Source organism: Ailuropoda melanoleuca, chromosome 8 (assembly GCF_002007445.2).
Source record: "Ailuropoda melanoleuca isolate Jingjing chromosome 8, ASM200744v2, whole genome shotgun sequence".
In the NCBI taxonomy this organism is placed as follows: domain Eukaryota; kingdom Metazoa; phylum Chordata; class Mammalia; order Carnivora; family Ursidae; genus Ailuropoda; species Ailuropoda melanoleuca.
The window spans coordinates 46,387,215-46,414,073 of record NC_048225.1 but is presented as its reverse complement, the minus strand read 5'-3'; the positions used below and the strand labels follow the sequence as shown (position 1 = coordinate 46,414,073).

At 37.8% G+C, this 26,859-nt stretch overlaps 1 protein-coding gene across 1 annotated transcript in view; it reads left to right on the top strand.

Annotated features, from left to right (window-relative positions):
* The window catches only part of ANKRD42 (ankyrin repeat domain 42), a gene marked incomplete at its 5' end in the record, with an annotated part of 64,587 nt that overhangs the window by 26,643 nt on the left and 11,085 nt on the right, over positions 1-26,859 (top strand). The window contains 3 exons of the mRNA XM_034667595.1: positions 5,686-5,811; positions 10,072-10,177; positions 13,093-13,268. Of these exons, the coding sequence (XP_034523486.1) occupies positions 5,686-5,811; positions 10,072-10,177; positions 13,093-13,268 (408 nt within the window). The remainder of the gene's footprint in view (positions 1-5,685; positions 5,812-10,071; positions 10,178-13,092; positions 13,269-26,859) is intronic.

Below are 26,859 nucleotides of genomic sequence, written 5' to 3'. Positions count from 1 at the left end.
TCTTTTTATCCAATCTGCAACCCTGTGGCGTTTTATGGGAGCATTTAGGCCATTTACGTTGAGACTGAATATTGAGAGATATGATTTTAATGATGCCATGTTGCCAGTAAGGTCTTTGTTTCTATCGATTGTGACTTTTTGTTCTGTATCACTCTTGGGGGCTTTTTACCTTTATAGAACCCCCCTTAATATCTCCTATAGGGCTGGTTTCATGGTTATGAAATTGGTTAATGACTGGCGATTCTGGAAGGTCTTTATTTCTCCATCAATTCTGAATGACAGCCTTGCTGGATAAAGGATCCTTGGCTGCATGTTTTTCTCTGAAAGAGCTTTAAAAATGCCCCCCCAACCCTTTCTTTCATTCCAGGTCTGTGTAGACAGGTCTGCCGTAATTCTGATACCTTTGTCTTGGTACGTGAGAAATTTCTTTGCCCTGGCCGCTTTCAATACTGTATCCTTGCATCTAATATTTGTGAATTGCACTATGACATGACGTGGTGTAAGTTTGTCATGGTTGAGCTTGGGAGGGGTCCTCTCTGCCTCTTGGACACGAATGTTTGTTTCCCTTGCTAGATTAGGGAAGTTTTCAGCTACAATTTGTTCAAATATCTCTTCTAGACCTCTGTCTTTCTCCACCCCCTCGGGGATGCCGATGATTCTGACATTGGAACGTTTCATTGAGTCAGTAATCTCCCGTAACCTACTTTCTTGAGCGTGGATTTTTTTAAGTCCAGATTCTGTTTTAGCTTTGTCTTCTACTAACCCATCCTCCAATTCGCTGATACGTTCTTCTGCCTCATTCACCCAACTAGAGAGCCTCTAGTTTTGACTGCATTTGGCTCATAGAATTTTTAATTTCTACCAGATTCACTCTCATTTCTGCCCTTAGAGATTCTATATTCTCAGTGACATTTTCGTTAATACTTTTTTCAAGTCTACACATCATCTTGACCATTGTTACTCTGAATTCCTTTTCTGATAATTTGGTTATATCCATATCCATTAGTTCTGTGGCAGAGGCCACAGACTCATTGTCTTTTCTTTGCTGGGGGGGNTTCAAGTCTACACATCATCTTGACCATTGTTACTCTGAATTCCTTTTCTGATCATTTGGTTATATCCATATCCATTAGTTCTGTGGCAGAGGCCACAGACTCATTGCCTTTTCTTTGCTGGGGGGGATTTCTCCTTCTTGTCATTCTGATGAGGAGAGGTTGCGGAGTTGTCCAGAGCCAAATTATTGACCGGGACCCAGGCCGTGCGCCCTTGTTTTATAGGGATCTTAGGGATGTGGGCTTCTTGATTTTTCAGCCTGCCTTCTGGGGGAGGGGCCTGCCACGCCGATACTCAGGCAACCCTGTTTGGGTAGAGTCTCTGTGTTCCCTGCGAGGGGGGATGGGGGTGCGCACACTGTGAGTCGGTATTTCCAGGCTTTTGTTCTCTGGCGGCTTTCACTGGCAGTTTGCTGTGCCTCTTCTGAGAGTCAGAGCAGCAGTGGCCGAATCTCAGCCCCTGTCTCAGAACAGAGGGATCAAGGACCGTTCTCCACTGATGTTCTGACCACTTTAACTCTGTTTCTGTTGGTGCTGCTCAACCCTGCAGCATCCCGGGATGTGCTCCCCACACCTGGCGCCCCAGCCCTCACTTCCAGGGCCGGCGCGTCTCTGTCCTTTTTGTTTCTCACCCCGCCAGCCGCCAGCCGCCCCCACGCATTCCGGAGCTCCCGGTCTCAGTCTGGTTCCAGTGAGCGCACCGGGGCTCCGTTTCAGTCTGGTGGCGCACGTTCCCCGGCTCACGGTGCCGGTCCATGAGTCCGCCCGCTCCCCCGTGCAGGTGGCTACCGCTTCCTGGGCCAAACGCAGTGGCTCCCTCCCCCTTCCGTTTATCTTCCGATATCTGTGCGCGGTTTCACGGCTCCCTGCTTCGAACCTCAATACTCATCGCTGGAGATGTTCATTTGTAGAGATCCAGATGTATCTTCCTGCGTCTCAGGCTGATTCTGTGGATGTTCAGGCTGGTCTGGTACCTATCCAACTTGACTCAGGGGACCGGCTGAAAAAGGGATCCCCTACTCCTCTGCCATCTTAACTCCAATCTCTGATTTGCATTTTCTTGATTATGAATGAGGTTGAACATCTTTCTGTAAGTTATGGACTATTTGTTTTGTCTTCTATAAATTGCTTGCCTATACTTTTCTCCCTTTTTAAAAATCATGTTGTTTGTCCTTTTCAAAAGAATTTGAGTTCTTTGTATAGTCTCGATTCCAATCCTTTATTAATTTTATCTGATATAGATATTTTTTCTCACACTGTGGCTTGTTTTTTCACTCTGATTAGGATATCCTTTTTAAAAAATCAACTTTATTTTTAAGTTTTTTTTTTTAAGATTTACTTATTTATTTGAGAGAGAGAGTGCATAAATGGGGGGAGGGGCAGATAGAGAGGGAGAATCCTCAAGCAGATTCCCTGCTGAGCATGAAGCCTGACCTGGGACTCGATCCCAGGACTCTGAGATCATGTCCTGAACCAAGTCAAGACACACTGAACCAACTGAGCCACCCAGGTACCCCTAAAATCAACTTTATTAGAGTATGATTTATGTATAAGAAACTGTATTCATTTAGTGTGCGGTTTGGTGAGTTTTGATGTATGTTTACACTCATGAAACCATCACAATCAAGATATAAAACATTTCCATCACCTCAGAGTTTTTTTTAATATCCCCTCGCAGTTCACCCTTACTTTCACCCTGGCCCCACACAACCACTTACTTGCTTTCTGTCCCTTTAGATTAGTTTGAATTTTCTAATGGAACCATTTTGAGATTCATCCCTGTTATGTATATTAATAATAGTTCATTCCTTCTTATTGTGGAGTAGCATTCCATTATATGGATGTACCATATATATATTTTTTAACAGTTCACCTCTTAATGAACGTTCGGATTGTTTCCAGTTTTGAGCTATTATTAATAAAGCTGCTCTGAACATTTGCATAGACATATGTTTGCAGTTCTCTTGGTAAATACGGAGGAGTAGAGTTTATGGTGTATGACGGGTATATGTTTAATTTTAAGAAGTTGTGTAATTGGGGCACCTGAGTGGCTCAGTCGTTTAAGCATCTGACTCTTGACCTCAGATCAGGTCTTGATCTTAGGGTCATGAGTTCAGGCCACACAGTGGGCTCCATGCTGGCTATGAAGCCTAGTTAGCAGCAACAATAACAACAAAAAGAAGTTGTTATTAACTATTTTCTAAAGTGGTTGTATTGCTTTACATCCCCTTTACATATATATGTATGAGAATTCCGTTCGCTTCATGGAATTGCTAGCTCTTGATATGGTCAGTCTGTTTTATTAGCTGTTTTAGTGGACATGTAGTGTTATCTTACAGTGGTTTTAATCTACATTTTCCTGAAAACTAATGATATTGAGCATCTTTTCAAATGGGTATTCATATGTCTTTTATGATTGTCTGTTTAATTCTTTTCCCCAAATTTTAATTGGGTTGTTTGTCTACTAATGATCGACATTTGACAGTTCTTTATGTTTTGTTATGGCCTGTATTTTCTTCCATTCTGAAGCTTGCCTGGTTCCAAATATATATATATAACAAATACATAATATATATATAAAACACACATATATATTGCATATATATTACATATATATATTACATTATATATATACATATATTTAATTTTATTTTTGAGAGGGAGTGCACGTGAGTAACAGGGGAGGGGCAGGGAGAGAAGGGAGAGAGAATCTTAGGTTCTACACTCAGTATGGAGCAAGAATCTTAGGCTCCATGCTCAGTATGGAGTCTGACACATGGCTTGATCTCATGATCCTGATATCATGACCTGAGCTGAAATCAACAGTTGGACGCTTAACTGACTGAGCCACCCAGGCGCCCCATGAAACATCTTTTTTTTTTTTTTAAGATTTATTTATTTATTTGACAGAGAGAGACAGCCAGCAAGAGAGGGAACACAAGCAGGGGGAGTGGGAGAGGAAGAAGCAGGCTCATAGCGGAGGAGCCTGATGTGGGGCTCGATCCCATAACGCCAGGATCACGCCCTGAGCCGAAGGCAGACGCTTAACAACTGCACCACCCAGGCGCCCCCTGAAATATCTTTCAAAGAACAGACGTTTTAAATTTTGATAAGGTATAATTTATCAATCTTTTCTACAGGTCATTTTTTGTGTGTCCTATTTGTGAAATATTTGTCCACCTCAAAGTTAGCAAGATATTCTTTCATAGTTTTCTAGAAGTTTTTTAATTCAGATCTTTGATCTACATCAAGTTAAGTTTTATGTGGAACTTTGAGTGAAATAAAGTGTTTATTAAAAATTTTTTTGTTTTTTCCCCTCCACATATAGCTATTTGTCCTAGCACCATTTTTTCTTTTGGAAAGACTTCCCTTTCCCCATTGAAATATTTTGTCAGCTTTGTAAAAAATCAGTTGCCTGTATATGCATGGGTGTATTTCTGGCCTCTGCTTTCTGTCTTACTGATATATTTGTTTATTTGCCAGTACTACAATTGTCTTGATTACTATAGTTTTATAGTAAGACTTAGGTAGTGTAAATCTCCAACTATGTTCTTTTAAAAATGCTCTTTAGAGGGGAGTCTCAGGTGCAGTTGGTTATGCGTCTAACTCTTGGCTTCAGCTCAGATCATGATCCTTGGGGTCATGAGATTGAGCCCTGCATTGGCTCTGTGCTCAGCACAGAAGTCTGCTTGGGACTCTCTCCCTCTCCCCACAGTGCTCTCTCTTTATCTCTCTAAAATAAATAAATCTTTAAAAATACTCTGGCTATTCTGTTTCCTTTCTGTATTTATTTATTTATTTATTTATTTATTTATTTATTAAAGATTTTATTTATTTATTCAACAGAGATAGGACAGCCAGCGAGAGAGGGAACACAAGCAGGGGGAGTGGGAGAGAAAGAAGCAGGCTTATAGCGGAGGAGCCTGATGTGGGGCTCCATCCCATAACGCCGGGATCACGCCCTGAGCCGAAGGCAGACGCTTAACCACTGTGCCACCCAGGCGCCCCCCTTTCTGTATTTAAAAATGAGAATAACTATATCTCAAAGTTGTTAAGAGGATTATAATGAGGCATTCCTTACAAGTGCTTACCACCATGTCTGGCATTTCAGTTAGGGCTAAATATATGTAGTTGTTACATTAAAAACATTATATCAAGTATTTATAGTTAGGCACTAGGTCAGGTACATTTACATAGGCACGTGTGTATTTGTGTTTGTATATGTACGTATACTTTATCTGCTTCCAGTTTATTTTGCTTTCTTCACTTCCTTGCAAACAGAGAGGTTTTGTAGCACCTTAGACCAAGTATGTCTTTATACAAAGGGTTGAAAATGACCATCTTCTTGTGTTTTGTGTTGGTCTGAGGAAAGAATGGAATATGGCTAAGAATAATTCTGGTACAGTACTATTCCTGGCATGTTTGAAATCCTGTGGGGAGAAAGGGCTATACAATTAATAATAATCTCATTTTATGATTCTCTTTTTATTACTTGTCATTGCATCAGTTGAACTAATTCCAGTATAACATTGTCACAATTGAGTTAATATTGAAATCTGAAATATGTGACTTCTTAAGGAAGGGAAAAGGAATGAACTTATGTGTTTACTGAAATGCTGAATTTTTTTCATAGCCTTAGCATTTCCAGGTCATGTGGCTGCCTTTAAGGGTGATTTGGAAGTGCTTAAGAAACTAATAGAAGATGGAGTAATCAATATTAATGAACGGGATAATAATGGATCAACTCCTATGCATAAAGGTGAGTTATGATTCCTGCTTTATTTTCAGTTCTGACACAATTACTGTTGAATTGAAATTACTTACCTTTTAAAATAATTATCCCTTAGAAACACATGAAAATGTAAAACTTTTCCTACTACCCTGGGGGATATCAGTTTACCTTATATGGTACACAGAGTACTTAATTTTCAATTCAATTGTGATACTCCTTTTATGATGCCAGAAATTCACTATCACATTTAAGGTAATTCCAGTGGAAATTTTCTTGAGACATCAACATGTTAAGATATGAAATTCATGGCTGGAGAAGTTTCTTAGGACTAATATTTTCTTTGGACTAAAAATGATCTATTAATTCTTGCTAAAGCATGAAAAAGGTATGGCAGATTTTGAAAAAAAAATGGTATAGCAGAATTTTCTTCTTTTTTTGTAATCTGCAAAGATGTATTTACTTCCATAGAAATATCAATGAACGTTAGATTAAAACCCATTTTCAAGATGTCTGCCACTTTTCTCTGCTTTCTCTCCTTCCTTCTATGTGGAATTCTAAAATGTTAATTAGCTTTTAGGTTTTTTAATCAGACTTTGTCAAATTGTCAACTCCTTATAGGGAGTATGTACTCTAGGATTTATTCTTGCCAGTCTTCCTTTTGTTTATAAAATCAAAAACCAAATCTTTAACCTAATGCATCTGAAATTTCCATTCTGCTTCATTTGTGATATTATAAGTTATTTCATAATGTAATGGCAGGTAATTCTTATAAAAATGTTAAAGGGGCACCTGGCAAGCTCAGTCAGTAGAGCATGTGACTCTTGATGTTGGGGTCATAAGTTCTAGCCCCACCTTGGGCATAGAGATTACTTAACCCTTAAAAAAAAGAGAGAGAGAGAGTAAAAAGATAGTAGGGTAGTTAATGCAGTCATGTGTTTGAATTAGATTTTATTTTATAAATAACTTCTAATGGTCCCAATGACAGATTATGTTCCTGTTGGTTAGGTTCTTAGTTTAATTGTTAAAGTTGGTTTACTTCATAATGAATCTAGTATAGAATCTAAACATCTTGTGTACCAATAGTTTTATAAGAAAGAGGTTAGGTGGAATAAGAAGAAGGGGAATGCAAAGGGGGTTTCTCCCATACAGAAGTTCCTATTTTGGCAAACACTCTATCCTAGACTTGGAAAATCTTGTTCCTCCATCTTAGCTGGCTATCTAGGGGTTTAGCTCTTCACTATGGGATTTGTGAATGGGGAGGAAACTTAAAATGTGCACTGGGTATATGTATATATATTTTTAAATGTGGTGCCCTGGAGCAAAGGCCCCATTTCATATCCTGGATATAACCACTTTTTATTACTAATGTATATGTGGGGTATCATTCAGACGCTGAAGCAAAAGATAGGTGTGATCATGGTGCTTATAATGCACCTTCACAGGAAGGATTAAATTTCACTGGTGGCTGGTTTTCAGCCTTTCTCAGTCATTTCTTCACCACTGGAACTAAGATTGAAATGAGGGATCTGGAAATAGGGTCTATAGGGATTGATACATAACAATAGGGTGTTTGGGATGCAGCCATCGTGGGGAGATGGGAGGGTGAAATTGAGGAACCAAAAGTGTTTGCCCTTCACCCCTTGTCTTTTCAGTTTGTCCATTGATGACTCCTAGTACCAGGGGTGGATCAGGGGGTGTGATGGGGGGTGATAAGTGACTACAAGTGGGGGAAGGGACATTTTGTGTACATTTGCCTTTCCTGGCGATAATCTATGTTAAGTTTGTATCCAAATTGGGTAAATAAAAGTTAATGTCTCTTTCAAACTTAATTCACATTTTCCACATTTTTTAATCTCTCTGCTTCTTTTTCTTTAATTTTGATTTTGATTCAGTAAATAAGTTTTGGTGTTTATTTTTGAAGTATTCTTCTTAGTCATTTAATGATTGTTAAATCCCCATGACTGCTCCTTTCTTTCATTTGCTAAGCCATAAGTATTTCAAATGATTTTTTTAAAATAAATTTATTTATTTATTTGAGAGAGAGAGAGAGAGAGTGAGAGAGAGCATGAGTGGGAAGGATGGGGAGAGGCAGACCCCCTGCCGAGCAAGGAGCCTCATGTGGGGCTCAATCCCAAGACCCCTGGATCACGACCTGGGCCGAAGGCAGATGCCCAACCAACTGAGCCAACCAGGCTCCTTTCAAATGATTTCTTAAAACTTTCTAGCCACAGCATAATTTTATCTGTTCTCTTATAATACATTGATCAAATTAATCAACATATCCTAAACAATATACAATAAGGATCTTGGGTAAAAATCTTTTTATTGTATTTCATTTTAGAGAAATTACTTAGCCTCCCCTCTCCCTCTTTGTAAACATTACCTGTGTAATGAAATGGAAATGTTGGGTTAAACTCATTCTATCTTGGGGTGCCTTCGTGGCTCAGTCATTAAACGTCTGCCATCGGCTCAGGGTGTGATCCCAGGGTCCTGGGATCGAGCCCCACATCAGGCTCCCTGCTCTGCTGGGAGCCTACTTCTTCCTCTACCATTGCCCTGCTTGTGTGCCCTCTCTTGCTGGCTGTCTCTCTCTCTCTGTCAAATAAATAAATAAATTCTTAAAAAAAAAAAAACAACACCTCATTCTATCTTATAAAACAATTATCCATGATTCATAAATACCATTTTGTAACTCTTAAAGATGGAATATGTTGCTGTTTTTGCCTAAAGTGAGGTCTGGGAAAGCTTGTACTGTTTCTTATTAACTGGTTTTGGATTTGCTATAGGAGAGAGCAAGAAAGCGCCGAATTTTCAGGGGTCAACTCTGAGTTTGGCAGATGACTCTGAGTGAACTAGAGAAGGGCAGAAGAGTTCTTACTTTGTCATTATATCTGACTTTGTGTCCTCTTTTCTCTGCCAGTATTGGAGGTGGATTCACTTTTTGAGGTACTAGAGCCATACCCAAAGTTCCTTGTCTTTGATTCATTTTACAGAGGCACTTATATTCAGCACCAGTCATATGTCTGCACTAGTCATATGTCTGCACCCTACAGACCCTACTGTTAAGGAGCTGCATCCTTAAACCGTGAACAAGTAGAGATTTGTAGAAGGCAGGATGTAATTAATGGCAAAAAGTATTTGGTTCTTAAAATACATTCAATAGGAATTCAGAAGTAGAAACTGAGGAACAGAAGAAGTTGGTCAGGGTTAAATTATTAAAGAAGTGTTCTTGGGAATTCAGAAATAATGCCTTATGTTTGTATGATACTTAACGGGGTGTAAAACTGTCATCACATTTAATTCTTATTGTGATTTTATGAAGCAGCAGTGTACCCACCTTCTAAATATGAAATCATCTCTGTAAAAGATGAGGAAATTGAGGTCTAGAGGGATCAGTTTTCTTGACTGAGGTTACACAGCTGGTAAGAGCAAAGCTGACATTTTCTTAATATTCTCATTCACTTGTTCATTCATCAACTTTATAGACATTTTTTGAGGGTCTTTATGTGCCGGCCACTTTCTAAGTTCTGTCCTGTCCTCCAGTCTCACTGGTTAGTAGACCTAAAGTCAGATCTTTAAAGTCTATTATGTTCGTTCCCCCCCGCCCCCCCCCACTTTCCCTGAGTCTTCAGATGGATCTAGAAGGATGGATAGAATTTAGATGAACATAGAATTGACTACTGGGCACTAGGTGAGAAGACACATAAACAGAGTTATGGAGGTGAAAATTAATTCTGAGTGTGTGTGTTATGGACAAGATTTAGAAAAAGGTGGTAAACAGCTCAGGTAATTAGTAAGGGACCTGTACATTTTGAGTTGTGAGAATCAGAAGAAAAACCTGTTTCTGTAAAATGGCACAAGATTTTTGAAGTCAGTGTGGGGCCCTGAGACTGGATTGTGCTCATATTCTGGTCATATCATATGCAAGATTTGTCAGGAGCTATAGATAGCAGCAGATGAACTCTGGATAAGGATTGGGAAAACCTAGATTATCGTTTCAAATCCATTACTTGCATGCTCTGTAATGTTAAATAAATAACCTCTTTGAGCTTCAACTTTTGTATCTGTTTGTGAGGTCCTCCGTATAAGGGCTGAGCACAGTAGATTTTTGAAGAAATGTTTGTCTAATGAATACATAAATGAACAGAGAATAACATCTCCCCAACTTTTGTTGGTTATTACAAGGATCAGTATTTGTGAAAATACTCTCTAATGGTACTGTCTGAGATATCAAACAATTGTTACTAGTAGCAATAACTTTTTGTGTGTTTTTTTTTTTTTAAACAGCTGCTGGGCAAGGCCACATAGAGTGTTTGCAGTGGATAATTAAAATGGGAGCAGATAGCAATATTACCAACAAAGCAGGGGAGAAACCCAGCGATGTGGCTAAGAGGTATCCCTGTCTGCTTTACTTCTTTCTTTTGTTTTTAAAGTTTTGTGTATACTCTCTTTCACTCAAAAAACTCTTAGGATTTAATGGAATTATAGGACTCTGTCAAGTGCTGATGGAATGATGATTTTCAAGTTGAATTGACATTTGATGAAATACCAGCTTTTCTCACTAAAGTAATGATTTTTTACTGGGAAGTAGTATTGTCCCTTTTCCTGAGTGGGGAGGGGAATTTGGAAATGTGTGGAGGAGTGCCACAGTGACTGGAGACCATCACTAATTTATAGTGAGGTCAGGTCCAGGAATGCTAAACATTCTACAGTGCTTAGAACAGTGGTACAGAAAAGAATTATGTCACCCAAATGCCCGTACCTATTGAGATATGCTGTGTGATTAAAAGGAATAATCAAAAAGAGTCACATAGGTTTTGAAACAAATTTTAATATTTACATTTGAATTAACTATAACACCTATTATTGAGCATCCCCCCCCCACTCAGGTTGGGTCCTTAAGGAAAATTTAGTCCACCCATTTGTTCATTTGTTGTTTGTTATTCAACTTTCTATATACTTGGCGTGTCCCTACTGCTATGGTTTGTGTTAGGATTACAAAGGTGAAAAAACACAGCCCTTGTCCTCAAGTTTACAATCTTGTAAAGAAACACTGTACATACATAATTGTTATTATTATAATCATTGTAACATATTACATGTTATATATAAGATACAATAAGAACATAGGAGAAAAAGTTCCTAGGTCTTCCTATTTTGAAAGTTTTGGGGGAGAAATGTTAATAGAGATGATGGTAAGAGTTAGGAGGGAAACTGAAGGGAGACAGAATTTACATAAAGGTCAGGAAAAATTTTTCTTTTTGGAGGATACATTTATGCTGATTCTTGAAGGAGGAAGAGTTGTAAGACTGTACCTTGTGTGTTTAAGGAACTGTATGTGGTCCAGAACTGCTTGAATCTTAAGTAGGAATGTGGGCTAAAAGTTGCAAATGAGGCCCAACAGGATGCTAATCATGCATTGAATTGCTCTGCAATTTTTATGAATTCTTCCTCCTTATAATTTTGAGGGATTTCTTTGAAGGCTTGGAGCATGGTTTTGTGGTACCATATACCGAAGATCATTACCAACTCACTTTATTTTTATTTTGGAAAATGGCTTTATCAAGGCTTAATTGGCATATGACAAAGTACACATATTTGTACAGTACAAACTGATGAATTCTGACATGTACATACCCATGAAACCATTACCGCCATCAAGATAGTGAACATATCCAGCATCCTCAAAAGTCTCCTTGTGCCCCCTTTATAATCTCTCTCCCTCCCACTGCTCCCCATTTCCCCTTCCCCAAGCAAATGCTGATTTGCTCTCTGTCACTGTAGATTAGTTTGCATTTCCTATAGTTTTGTGTAAATGGAGTTGTACAGGACATATTTATATATCTGGCTTCCTTCACTCAGCATAACTATATATGAGATTCTTTCATATGTATTGGTAGTTCATTTCTTTCTTATAGCTGAGTAGTATTCCATTGGCTGTAGAATTCCATAGTATTTCATAGGTTGATAATCCACTAACCTGTCAAAGGATATCTTGATTATATCCATTTTTTGGTAATTATGCATAAAGCTGCTGTAAACATTCATGTACAGGTTTTTGTGTGAACTAAGTTTTCAGTTCACTTGGGTAAATACTTAGGAGTAGGATTGCTGGGTCATACGCTAAGATTATGTTTAACTTTATAAGAAATTGCCATAGTGCCTTTGAAAGGGACCTTGCCAGTTTGCATTCTCACCAGCGGATGAGAGTTTCTTTTGTTTCTTATCTTTCCAGCATTTGATACTGTTCATTCACCAAAGGAAAATATACAAATGGCAAATAAGTATATGAAAAAAGTGCTCAAAATCATTTTCATGAGGAAAATGCTAATTAAAATTTGCACAATGAAATTCCACTATATTAGAATTTTTGTAATTCATGCATCAAAATGCTAGGTGTGTGTGTAGTGTTACAGAAACACTATGAATCTGGCATAAAGCAAGTACTCAGTAAATGATAGCTGTTAATTATAACCTAGTAGTAGAGATAATGAATTCTTTTAACCTTAAAACTTCCTAAGATGTTTGTTACTGTATCTTTAATTATGTGTAGTAACTAGTGAAAGGTGAGGGTATTTGTGTGCACGTGGTTATATGAGTATGTGGAAAAAATAGGATTTGAGATTTTGTGTTTGAGTAGTTCTCCATGTCATAAGAGAAAACAGTAGACATTTCATTTAGTAAGACTGCAAGAAAACTATGCAGATTACATGCAATCACAACATCAGCTCCAAAACCAAGGGTGTATTACTGGAAGTTTCATAGAGATGTGGGAAAGATCAAAGAAAATAGAAAATGTGGATGGAAAAGTCACTATTTTTTCATTAAATTTCAAAGCCATGCCAAGTTTCTGAGTTGAGGAAGGATGAAAATTAAGGGGCCTAGAGGTATAGTTTAGCCCTAAAATTGGAACCAGAACTATTTCTGAAATCTAAATTAGGCCATCAAAAAAGATAGTGAATATAGGTAATAAGTAGGGTGGTTCTGGGTGTTCTGTTCAGTTGAGCAGCTCTGTCTGGGTCACCCCACATATTCTTTTGATTTTGGGTCTCTTCTCCCAGTTGGATTTTTGCCAATAAAAAATTATGGAATAGCCTTTAACATGCCCATTTGTCCTTAGTGTCCAGTAACTCTTTGAGCTGGAGGTATGTTGAACTGTCACTGACCTGCAGGTGCAGTTTTGCTCCTTCACTGGTGAATGGGTTGGTGGCATAATGTAGAGAGCATAACTTGCTAAATTAAGTGCAAACTGCAGTTTCAATTTGAAGAAGATTGTGAATCTTATTAATTACTGATTCTTTTCTACAGGTTTGCCCATTTAGCAGCTGTAAAGCTATTAGAGGGGCTACAGAAATATGACATAGATGATGAGAATGAAATTGATGAAAATGATATAAAGTTTTTTTTAAGGCATGGTGTTGAGGGAAGCACTGATGCCAAGGAAGATTTATGTCTCAGTGAGTCGGATAAGACAGATGCCAGAAGTAAGTATGCCAACTCTGTTGTGATTTATTGTTTAAGAAATACCGTAGCCAGTATTTGCCACATATCTGGAAATTATTCTAAAGACATTTACCATCTGCGAAGTAAAATACTTTGATATTTTTGGGGGGAACCAGACTAGTACAAGTGTTTGTACTAGGGGTTTTTGAGCACATAAAGAATGTAAGACATGATCTCTGTCCCCCAAGGGGGTAAATTACTTAAATGGATCATAGGAAACAGGGAGAAAAACATCTCAAGAATTTTCATGGTTAGTTGGCAAATGATTTTTACAGATAATAATAGCAAATATCTATTGAGTGTCTACTGTGTGAAACACAGTGTTGTACATATGATCTCAGGGTTGTGGGTCGAGTCCCACCTTGGCTTTGTGCTTAGCAGTGAGTGTACTTGAGATTCTGTCTCTCCCTCTGCCCTCCCTGCTCCAGGCATGTGCGCTTACATGTTTTCTTTTTCTCTTTCTCTCTCAAAAAAAAAAAAAAAAAACTTAAAAAAAAAGAAGATAGAACTGATAGGATTTGCTCATAGATTTGGAACTGAGGGGTTAGAGAATGAGAATTATCAAGGTTGACTCTTAGATTCTTGGCCTAGGCTACTAGGTCATGAGTTTAAAAAAACTGTTCACTCACGGGGCGCCTGGGTGGCACAGCGGTTAAGCGTCTGCCTTCAGCTCAGGGCGTGGTCCCGGCGTTATGGGATCGAGCCCCACATCAGGCTCCTCTGCTGTGAGCCTGCTTCTTCCTCTCCCACTCCCCCTGCTTGTGTTCCCTCTCTCGCTGGCTGTCTCTCTCTCTGTTGAATAAATAAATAAAATCTTTAAAAAAAAAAAAAAAAAAAAAAAAAAAAACTGTTCACTCAGGATAGGGTGTCAGGGGTGGCTTTTCACAAGTGGAATTTGGACTTTTCCTTGAAGGGTGGCCAGAATTAATTAAATTAGTTAGGTTTATTTGTTTATTAGAGAGCACATTCGCGTGAGAGAGAAAGAGAGTACAAGTGGAGGGGAGGGGCAGAGGGAGAAGGTGAAGCAGACTCCCCACTGAACAGGGAGCCCAGAGAGGGGCTCAATCCTAGGACCCTGATATCATGACCTGAGCCAAAGGCAGACACTTAACTGACTGAGCCACCCAGGTGTCCTGAGGGGTGGCCAAAATTTAGATACGCAAAAAAGAATAAAGAAGCATTCCATTCATTCAACTCATATTCCTATATATACTGTGTGCACAGTTCTAGGCTAAGGGACTAGAGCAGTACCTCAGAAAAAGTATCTAGTTTAATGTTTTTTTAGTATATTCACAGATTTGTGCAACCAACACTATAATACATTCTTAAACATTTCCATCACCCCTAGAAGAAACCCCACATTCATTAGTAATCATTCCCCATAACCCCTACTTTCCTCTTCCTTCCTCCCAAACCCCATCACTAGGCAACTGCTGATCCATTTTCTGTTTCTATAGATTTGCCCACTCTGGACATTGCATATGAATGGAATGATACCATATATGGTGTTTTGTGACTGGCTTCTTTAACTTAGAACAGTGTTTTCAAGATTTATACACACTGTAATGTGGATCATTCCTTTTTATTGCCGAATAGTGTTCTTGAATGGTTATAACACATTTTATCATCTGTTCATCAGTTGATGGACATTTGAGTTGCTTTCACATTTTGGCTATTATGTTGCTGTGGACATTCATATACATATCTTTGTGTGAACATATATTTTCATTTCTCTTGGGTATATACCTAGGTGTTGGAATTGCTGAGTCATTTGGTAACTCTATGTGTAACATTCTGAGGAACTTACAAACTGTTTTCCAAAGTGGTTGCATCATTTAACATTCCCACCAATGATGCATAGGTGTTCCAGTTTCTCCACACTTTGCCAATGCTTGTTATTGTTTGTCTGATTGATTAAAGCTCTTCTAGTGAGTGTGAAGTGGTATATCATTGTAGATTCTGTTTTTACATTTTATAATTGATATATAATTAACATACAGTGTTTTATTAGTTTCAGGGGTATGACATACTGAGTCAACAATTCTATACATTACTCAGTGCTTACTTACCATGGTAAATGTAGTCACCATCTGCCACCATCAGACATTCTTACAATATTATTGATTATATTCTCTATGCTGTACTTTTCATCCCTGTGACTTAATTGTTTTATAGCTGGAAATTTGTACCTCTTAATCCCCTTTATTTCACCCATCCACCCACCTGGCAATCACCAGTTCGTTCTCTGTATTTAAGAATCTGTTTTTGTTTGTATGTTTGTTTTGGTTTTTAGATATCAAAAATTAGTGAAATCACATGGCATTTGTCTTTGTCTGACATATTTCACATAACATAATACCTTCTAGCTCCATCCACGTCATCACAAAGGCAAGACCTTATTCCTTTCTATGGTTGAGTAATGTCCCATTGTATCTGTATATACTATACCTACTTTATTCATTCATCAGTGGACACATCAGTTGCTTCCATAGCTTGGCTATTGTAAATAAGGCTTCAATAAACATAGGGTTATTGCATATATCTTTTAATTAGTGTTTTTGTTTTCTTTGGGTAAATACCCAGTAGTGGAATTACTGGATTCTATTTTTAATTACTGTATTTCTATTTTTAATGTTTTGAGGAACCTCCGTACTGTTTTCCACAGTGGCTGCACCAGTTTATATTTGCATCAACAGCGCACAAGGGTTCCCTTTTCTCCACATCCTTGTCAACACTTGTTATTTCTTGTCTTTTAAATACTAGCCATTTTGACTTGTATGAGGTGATACCTCATGTGTTTTTGATTTGCATTTTCTTGATGATTATTGATGTTGAGCATCTTTTCAAATCTGTTGGCCAATTATTTGTCTTCTTTTTAAAATCTCTATTCAGGTTCTCTGCCCATTTTAAATCAGAAATTAGATTTTTTTTTAAAGATTTTATTTATTTATTCGACAGAGATAGAGACAGCCAGCGAGAGAGGGAACACAAGCAGGGGGAGTGGGAGAGGAAGAAGCGCGGAGGAGCCTGATGTGGGGCTCGATCCCATAACACCGGGATCACTCCCTGAGCTGAAGGCAGACGCTTAACCGCTGTGCCACCCAGGCGCCCCAGAAATTAGATTTTTAATCAGAATTATATATATTTTAGATACTAACTCCTTATCAGATGCTATCATTTGCAGATATCTTCTTCTATTCACTAGGTTGTCTTTTTGTTACGTTGATGGTATCCTTTACTGTGATGGTATCCTTTACTGTGTAGAGGTTTTATTTTGATGTAGTTATAATAGTTTATTTTTGCTTTTGTTTTCCTTGCCTTAGGAGACCTATCCATCAATATGTTGCTAAGGCCAATGTCAAAGAAATTACTGTGCTATGTTTCTTTCTAGGAGTTTTATGGTTTTATTTAGGTCTTTAGTATACTTTGAATTTATTTTTGTGTATGGTGTAAGAAAGTGGTCCAGTTTCATTCTTTTGTGTGTAGCTGTCCAGTTTTCCCAGAACCATTTATTGAAGAGAATGTCTTTTTCCTTATTATATATTTTTGCCTCCTTTGTTATAGATTAATTAATGACCATAAAAACATGGATTTATTTCTGGGCTTTCTATTTCTGTTCTATTGTCTATTTCTGTGCCAGTTTTGATTTCTACAGCTTAGTAGTATATTTTGAAATCTGGGACTCTGATACCTCCAGCTTTGTTCTTTCTCAAGATTGCTTTGACTACTCAGGATCTTATGGAGTTAACACACAAATTTTAGGATTATCTGTTCTAGTTATGTGAAAAATAATATTGGTGTTTTGATAGGGATTGCATTGAATCTGTGGATTGCTTTCGGTAGTAGGGGCATTATAACCATATTAGTTTTTCCAGTCCATGAGCAAGGTATTTCTTAACATTTGTTTGTGTTGTCTCAATTTCTTTCATCAGTGTTTTATAGTTTGCAGAGTGTCAGTCTTTCACCTCCTTAGTTAAGTTTATTCCTAGATATTTTATTCTTTTTGGTGCAATTGTAAATGGAATTGTTTTCTTGATTTTTCTTCCTGCTACTTTAGTGTATAGAAATGCAACTGATTTCTGGGGATTAATTTTGTATTGTGCAACTTTACTGATTTCATTTATTACTTTTGGTGGAGTCTTTAGGCATCTATAAATAGTGACAATTTAACTTCTTCCTTACCAATTTGGATGTCTTTAAAGTTTTTTGTTATTGTCTGATTGCTGTGGCTAGGACTTCGGTACTATGTTGAATCAAAGTGGTGAGAGTGGACATTCTCATCTTGTTCCTAATCTTTTTTTTTTTTTTCCATTTAGAGTTTTTATTTTTTTTTTTTAATTTTATTTTATTATATTGTGTTAATCACCATACAGTACATCCCCAGATTCCGATGTAAAGTTTGATGCTTCATTAGTTGCGTATAACACCCAGTGCACCATGCAATACGTGCCCTCCCTACTACCCATCACCAGGCTATCCCCTTCCCCCACCCCCTCCCCTCTGAAGTCCTCAGTTTGCCTCTCACAGTCCATAGTCTCTCATGTTTCATTCCCCCCTCTGATTACCCCCCTTTTCTTTATCCCTTTCTTCCCCTACCGATCCTCCCAGTTCTTATGTTCCATCTTGTTCCTAATCTTAGAGGGAAAGCTCTCAGTTTTTCACCATTGAGTATTTTGTGAGCTTCAGCTTTGTCATATATGGCTTTTATTATATTCAGGTATGTTCCCTCTAAATCCATTTTATTGAGAGTTTTTTTTTAAATCATGAACAGATGTTGAATTTTGTCAAATGCTTTTTCTGCATTTATTGAGATGTTCTTATGGTTTTTATCCATTGTTTTATTGATGTGGTGGATGTTGATTGATTTGCAAATACTGAACCACCCTTGCATCCCAGAATAAATTCCACTTGACTATGGTGAATGATCCTTTTAATGTGTCATTCAGTGTGACTTGCTAATACTCCTTTGAGAATTTTTGGGTCTATGTTTATCAGAGATATGGGCCTGTGGGGTTTTTGGTTTTTTTTTTTGCTTTTTTGGTGGTTGTTTTTGTTTTGTAGTGTCTCTGGTTTTGGTATTAGGGTACTGATAACTTTGTTGAATGTGTTTGGAAGTTTTCCTTCCCTCTATTTTTGGGAATAGTTGGAAGAGAATAGGTATTAACTCTTGTTTAAATATTTGGTGGAATTCACCTGTGAATACATCTGGTCCTGGACTTCTGTTTGTTGGGAGTTTTTTGACTACTGATTCAGTTTCATTACTAGTAATGGTCTGTTCAGATTTTTATTTATTTATTTATTTATTTATTTATTTATTTATTTATTTATATTTTATTTTAATGTTTTTTTATTATGTTAGTCACCATACAGTACATCCCTGGTTTCCGATGTAAAGCTCAATGCTTCATTAGTTGCGTATAACACCCAGTGCACCATGCAACACGTGCCCTCCTCACTACCCATCACCAGTCCATCCCATTCCCCCACCCCCCTCCCCTCTGAAGCCCTCAGTTTGTTTCTCAGAGTCCATAGTCTCTCATGGAGCATGAAAGACTATGTTCAGATTTTCTATTTCTTCCTGATTCAGTTTTGAAAGTTTATATGTTTCTGTGAATTTCTTCTAGGCTCTTTGTTGGCATGGAATTTTTTTGTAGTATTCTGTTATAATCCTTTGTATTTCTGTGGTGTTGGTTGTTACTTCTATTTGATTTGGGATTTTACTTGTGTCCTCTCTCTCTCTCTCTCTCTTTTTTTTTTTTTTTTGTGAATCTGTCTAAAGGTTTATCCATTTTACCTTTTCACAGAACCAGCTCTTGGTTTCATTGATTTTTTCTCTTGTTTTTTTTGTTGTTGTTGTTGTTGTTTTGTTTTGTTTTTTTGTTTTTTAAGTCTCTAGTTCATTTATTTCTGCACTAATTTTTATTATTTCCTTTCTTCTACTAACTTTGGGCTCTGTTTGTTCTTTTTCTAGTTCCTTTAGGTAAATGGTTAGATTATTTATTTGACATTTTTCTTGTTTCTTGAGGTAGGCTTGTTCTACTATAAGTCTCCCTCTTAGAATTGCTAAATCCAAAGATTTAGGATTGTTGTATTTACTTCTTCCTTACAGTGTAGATGCCTTTTATTTCTTTTTGTTTTCTGATTGCTGTGGCTAGGATTTTCAGTACTATGTTGAATAAAATTGGTGAGAGTGGACATTCCTGTCTTGTTTCTGACTTTAGAGGGAAAGCTCTCAGTTTTCCTATTTAGGATGATATTAGCTGTGGGTTTTTCATATATGGCCATTCTTCTGTTGAGGTATGTTCCCTCTAAACCTACTTTGTTGAGGGTTTTTATCTTGAATGGATTTTATATTTTGTCAGTTGCTTTTTCTGCATCTATCGAAATGATTATGTGGTTCTTATCCTTTCTTTTATTAATGTGATGTATCACATTGATTAGCCAATATTGAACCACCTATGCAACCCAGGAAAAAATCACATAGATTCAGTTTGCTAGCTATTATTGGATTTCTTCATCTGTGTTCATCAGAGATATTGGCCTGTAGTTCTCTTTTTTTGGTGGTGTCTTTATGTGGTTTTGGTATCAAGGTAATACTGTCTTCATAGAAAGAATTTGGAAGTTACTTTTCTATTTTTTTGGAATAGTTTGAGAAGAATAGGTATTAACTCTTCTTTAAATGTTTGGTAGAATTCGCCTCGGAAGCCATCTGGCCCTAGACTTTTGTTTGTTGAGAGTTTTTTTATTACTGATTCAATTTCTTTGCTGATTATTGGTCTGTTGAAATTTTCTATTTCTTTTTCAGTTTTCGTAATTTATTTGTGTCTTGGAATTTATCCATTTCTTCTAGGTTGTCCAATTTGTTGGCATGTAGTTTTTCATAATCTTCTTTTATAATTGTTTGTAGTTCTGTGGTGTTGGTTGTTATTTCTCCTCTCTCGTTTGTGATTTTATTTCTTTGGGTATTTTCTCTTTTCTTTTTGATGAGTCTGGCTAGAGGTTTATCAATTTTCTTCTTCTTATTTTTTTTTTAAAGAACCAGCTCCTGGTTTTATTGATCTGTTCTGGTTTTTTTTAAAATTTCTCTAACATTTATTTCCTCTCTAATTATTTCCTTCCTTCTGCTGGCTTAAAGCATCATTTGTTGTTCTCTTCCTAACTCCTTTAGGTGTAAGATTAGGTTGTTTATTTGAGATTTTTCTTGCTTCTTGAGGTAGGCCTGTATTACTATAAACTACCTTCTCAGAACAGCTTCTCCTGCATCCCCAAATTGTGGACCATTGTATTTTCATTTCTTTCCATGTATTTTTAAATTTATTCTTTGTTGTTCTTGTTGACCCATTCATTGTTTAGCGGCATGTTGTTTAACCTCCATGTATTTGTGGTCTTTCCAGATTTTTTCTGTGGTCGACTTTTAGTTTCATAGCTTTGTGGTCAGACAGGGTGCATGATATGACTTTGATCTTCTTGAATTTGTGAGGCCTGTTTTGTGTCCTAATACGTGATGTATTCTGGAGAATATTCCATGTGCCCTCAAAACGAATGTGATGTTTTAGAAGGTGATGTTCTGAGTATATCTGTTAAGTTCATTGGGTTCAGTGAGTCACTTAGAGGCATTGTTTCCTTGTTGATTTTCTGTGTACATAATCTGCCCATTGATGTATGTGGGGTGTTAAAGTCCCCTACTATTATTGTATTATTATCAGTTAGTTCCTTTATGTTTATATTAACTGTTTTATGTATTTGGATGCTCCCATGTTGGTTGCTTAAATATTTATAATTGTTATACCTTCTTGTTGGATTGTCCCCTTTCTTATTATATAGTGTCCTTCTTTGTCTTTTGTTACTGTCTTTGTTTTAATGTCTAGTTTTTTTGATGTAAGTATTGCTACTCTAATTTTCTTTGACAACAATTTGCATGATAAATATTTCTGCATCCCTTAACTTTCAATCTGCTGGTGTCTTTAGGTCTAAAATGAATTTCTTGTAGGGAGCATATAGGTGGGTCTAATTTTTTCATCCCTTCTGACACCCTTTGTCTTTTGATTGGAGTGTTTAGTCCATTTACACACAAAGTAATTATTGATAGATATGTATTTATTGCCATTTTATTACTTGATTTGTTGTTTCTGGAAATCTTTGATTCTTTCTTGTCTTTCTCTTTCATCTTTTGCTAATTTTCTTTAGTGTTATATTTGGATTTCTTTTCTTTTTTCTTTGCTTGTTTATTGGGATTTTTGATATATGGTTACCATTAGGTTTGTATATAAACTCTTCTGCATATAACAGCCTACATTAAGTTGATGGTCATTAAAGTTTGAATCCATTCTTTTCTCCTCTCTTCCCTACATTTTAGGTATATGTTACTATATTTTATATCTTTTTTTTGTGACTTCCTGGACTGATTTTTTACAGAAATACTCATTTTTACTCCTGTCACTTTTAGTTTCTCCTTTCAACTCAGAGTAGCCTTTAGTATTTTTTACACGGCTGGTTTACTGGTCACCAGCTTTTGTCTGGGAAGCTATATCTCCTTCTATTCCAAACGATAGCCTTGCTGGATATAGTTTTCTTGGATGCAGAATTTTCCCATTGAACAGTCATTATATCATGCCACTCTCTTCTGGCTTGCAAAGTTTCTGTTGAAAAATCTCCTGCTACCCATATGGGTTTTCCTCTGTAAGTTACTGATTTCTTTTGTCTTGCTGCTTATAAGATTTTTTATCACTATAGTTTGCAAATTTAATTACAATATGTCTTGGTATGGGTGCTTTTGTTGAGTTTGATGGGGATTTTCTGTGCCTCCTGGGTCTGCATATCTGTTTCCTTCCCCAGGTTATGGAAGTTTTCAGTTATTATTTCTTCAAGTAAATTTTCTGCCCCCCCTTTCTCTCTCCTCTTCTTCTGGGACTCCTCTAATATGAATGTTATTATATTTGATGGAGTCACTGAAGTCCCTAAGTCTGTTCTCATTTTGCATAATTGTTCTTTCTCTCTTTTGTTGAGCTTCATTGCTTTCTATTACTCTGTCTGCTAGGTTATCAATTTATTCCTCTGCTTCTTCCAGCCTTCTGTCATTGCATCAGGTGTGATTCTAATCCCATTTATGGCCCTTTTCTTCTCTAATTGATTCTTTTTTAACTCTTTTATCTTTGTGGTAAGTGTCTCACTGATGTTTTCCATTCTTTTCTCAAGTCCAGTGAGTGTCCCTATGATTATTGCTTTGACACATTTCTCAGGCATGTTAATTACATATGTTTCACTTAGATCTCTGGCAGTGGCCTTATTTTGTTCTTTGATTTTGGATATTTTCCTCTGTCTTCTCATCTTGTCTAGTCTCTGCCTGCTTCTCTGTGTTAGAAAAGCCGGTTATTTCTCTGGCTCCTGGAAATAATGGCCTTATGAAGAAGAGGTCATGCAGTGCCCAGGCCCTGGTGTTTCAGGAAGTGTCTCAGGTGTGTGCTGTGTGCAATCTGCTGTTGTGTTTTGGCTGCTCTATCCTTCAGGCCAGTAGGCTGCAGAGGCTCTCCTTGCCTGCTGGGGGCAGTGTTTGGTCCCTGGCCTGAATGTAGTGAGTTTTAACTAGGTGTGCTCTGGTCTGCTTGTGAAGTGAGACCTGTCACCACCTCCACTGGAACTGAAGTCCAGCAAAACTCTCTGGTTGAGAGACATGGTGTGGGCAGGAGTTTGTGCTGGTCTTTTAGGGGAGGGGCCTGCCATGCTGGGACTGAGGAATGCTTGACTGAGAAGGGCAGTTGCCCCAGAACACAAGGAGGTAGGGTTAGTGTAAGCAAGTTAAGCAGCCAGTGTCCTGCTGTGGTGCTTCCTTGCAGGTGGCTCTATGTTTATGCTGAGGAGCAGGGGAGGGAAATGGCTCCTTTGTCCCTGTAGTGATATCTATGTGAATGCTTCCTCTCAGGTATATGCTTCAAGAAGAGCAAATAATTTCTCCACTGTGTGCTCAGGTGTTCTTTAGATCACTGTTCACAGGTAGTCTGTCCCTGGGTTGTTTGCCTACCTTATAAGAGCAGCCCCAATGCCTCTTGATGCTCCCAGATCCCAGCCCACTGACACTTAAAACTTCAGGCTTTAATCCCCTCTGGTTGCAAGAATTCATAAAATTCAGCCCCTTTCACATTCCAAGCCAATGACTATGGGAAATGTTCTCCTTGTGCATTCCTCTTTGTGCTCCTCTATTTTGCCTTTATCTGTGACCATGGCTCCCTCCCCTTCACAGCAGTCAGCATCTGTTTCCCCACTAAAGCAAATCTCTGTACTTTCTACCTACTTCAGTGTGAATTCTTCCCTGCCTTGAGTTGTGGAGTTTGTTTTGCGAGTCTTCAGGTTAATTTCTGGATGATTTAAATGGATGATTTGATAGTTACCCCACTGTTTTTGTGGGATAAGGCAAGCTTAGGGTATTTTTACTCTCTTGCCGTCTTTCTCCTTTCAGCACTATATATATATATATATATATATATATATATATCATGCCATTCTCTTCTGGCTTGCCAAGTTTCTGCTGAAAAAGCCTCTGATAGCCTTATGGCTTCCTTTGTATGTAACTGTCTTCTTTTCTCTTGATGCTTTTAAAATTCTCTCTTTGTCACTAGTTTTTGCCATTTTAATTACTATGTGTCTTGGTGTGGACCTCCTTGGGTTGAATTTGTTGGGTGCTCTCTCTGCGTCCTGATCTGGGTTTCTGTTTCCTCCCCCAGATTCAGGAATTTTTCATCTGTTATCTCTTCAAATAAATTTTCTGCCCTCTTCTCTCTCTCTCTCCTTTTGTGATTTGTACAATGTAATGTTATTACGCTTGATGTTGTCGCTGAGTTCCTTAAGTCTGTTCTCATTTTGTATTATTTTTTTTCTCTCACCTGTTCTGCTTGGTTTCTTTTTATTACTATGTCCCCCAGGTTACTAATCCATTTTTCTGCTTCCTCTAGTCTACTATTTATTCCACCTACTGTATTTTTAATTTCATTTATTGAGCTCTTCATCTCCGATTGGTTCTTTTTTATGTTTTCTATCTCTTTGTTAAGAGTCTCACTGATGTTCTCCACTGTCCTCAAGTCCAGTGAGTATTTTTATGATCATTACTTTAAGTTCTCTATCAGGAATATTTCTTATATCCATTTTGTTTAGGTCTCTTGCTGTGGTTTTGTCCTGTTTTTTTTTTTTTTTCATTTGGGATATTCCTCTGTCTTCTCATTTTGTCTACCTTTCTGTATCTGTTTTTGTGTATTAGGAAAGTCAGCTATGTTTCCTGCTCTTGAAAGTAATGGCTTTAAGAAGGATGGGTCCTGTAGTGCCTTGCAGTGCAGCATCTCCTGTTTCTCAGTACCTGGCAATTCAGAGGGTGTCTCCTTTGTTGCATGCACCCTGCTGTTGTGTCCTGGCTGCTTTTTCCTTCCGTTCATTCATCTGCAGAGGTTCACTTTGCCTGTCGTGGACATCATTTGGTCCCCAGCCAGGGTGAGGTACTCAGTTTTAACAAGGCAAGTGCAGGTCTGCTTGCAAAATGAGATCTGCTGCTGCTCTGAGGATCAAGTCCCCACAAAACTCACCAGTCGGATGATGTGGTGTTGACAAGATTTTTGCAGGTCTTCTGGGAGAGGGGACTGAGGCAAAAAGTAACTAAGAAGGGCAGATCCACTGATACACAGATACACAGGTGGGTGGGGCTTGGTGTAAGCAAGTTAGGTACTGAATACTGGCCCTGTGCTGGCTCCTGCAGGCTCCCACAGGTGGCCTTGTTTTTATGCTAGGGGCCAAGGGAGGGAGAATGTGCCTGCCAGCTTCTTTGTTCCTGGAGAGGTCTTCCTGTGAGCCTTACCCCTCCAGGACTGTCTCTGACATGAGTAAATAACTGTCCCTCCCACGTGCCCCTGGGATTTTTCAAACTGCTCCTTCTGGGTTATGTATCCGCAGGCTGTTTGTCCTGCTGTCTCTTTAAGAGGGGAGGACTCAGCTTCCTATCATTCTCCAGGCTCTTCCATAACTGAGCCCAGAGATTTTTAAAATTCCATGCTATAAGTCTCTCTGGTTTTTAGAACTCACAAAATTCAGCCCCTCTGGGTTTTAGTGCCAAATGTTGTGAGGCAACTGTTCTAGTTGCCCCTTTAAACTTTGACCTTTTTTTCTGTGCCTCTGAGCAGACAAATCTACTCATGGTCCCTCAGTAGTTAGTCCCTTCCCACTGTAGTTCATAGCATCAGGAATGGGGATTCTCTTCGTTACCATGTCTCTGTCTCTCTTGCTGCTCTCTATGTGGTCTCCCCATCTTTTGTTGCAAAGAAGCTGTTCACTATACTATTAATGATTAACTATTTATTTTTTTGCTAAGTATGAGAATTTGTAATGTATGTTTGCCACATGATTCTTTTTCTATTTAATCCTGTGTGAAGTCTTTCATTATATTCTAAACAATCACATAATCAATTCATCCCACTTTGATAATACAGAAGTAAACCTACAATTCAAGAAAAAAAAAAGAAGCTGTTCAGTCAGCCCTTGATTCTTATTCAGGAGCAACTGCTCTATAAATAGGTGTAGATTTAGTGTGTCTGTGGAGGAGGTGAGTTTAGGGTCTTTCTTTGCTATCTTGTACTGGAATCTTGCAAAAGTTTTTAATTTTCTTGAAGTTTGATTTATCTACTTTTTATTTCCTTGTTTGTGCTTAAGTTACTTTTTTTGTGATTCTATTGAGAATTAGCAAGGACTTAGGACCTCAGAAAATGAGTAGTTGACTTGCAGACTTTCAGTTTACTTCTGAAATTATTTGAGTAAGAGATGTTTGTAAGGTGATTATTGTCAGTGAATCATAAGATTTTGAAAAGATGTTTTAGAAAAGACCAAGAGCATGACTAGAACAGTTTCCTATTGTGGTATGTTTGATGCAAATGTATTCTTACCTCCTTGCTGTACAGTGAAGCTCACAGATACCCAGCTAGGCTGTTTGCAGGTGGTGGAGGTATGAAATCATGTGCTGTTTTCTTGTCCCTATTTGATTTTATTCCAGAACAAAGCCTAAAGGGCAAGATGGCTTCTTCTTGGGACACTAGATTTTGCCAGAACACCTACAGGGGACTGATCAGATTTCTTGTCATCCCAGAATTCCTGGAACTGAGCCTTAATTCAAAGCATTCTTTAGTAAATTATATTCAAAGCTATGGCATCATTGAACTCTATAACCATTTGAAGTTTGACTCTTGACTCAACATTCCTTGTCACATGTCATCCAGCATCCACTTAGTCACCTTCAGTGACAAGATACTCATTATTTTTCAGGGGGTCCCATTTTCATCTGACAGTGTTCTTGTGAGAATTAAAATGTATAAGGAACTTAGTATAGTGTCCAGAAATACATGATAGTTCTTACTGTTTCTGTTGAAAAGTTTCTCCTTTGTTGAGTTAAAATCTCTCTTCCTGGAGCTAATCTCATTTAGTCCTTCCTCTTACCTCTGATGATGATATAGAACAGCTCTTTCAAAACATAGCCTTCAAATATTAAAGAATTATTATATAATCTAAATAGCCACAGTTCTTTTGATCTTTTCTTCCATAACTTCA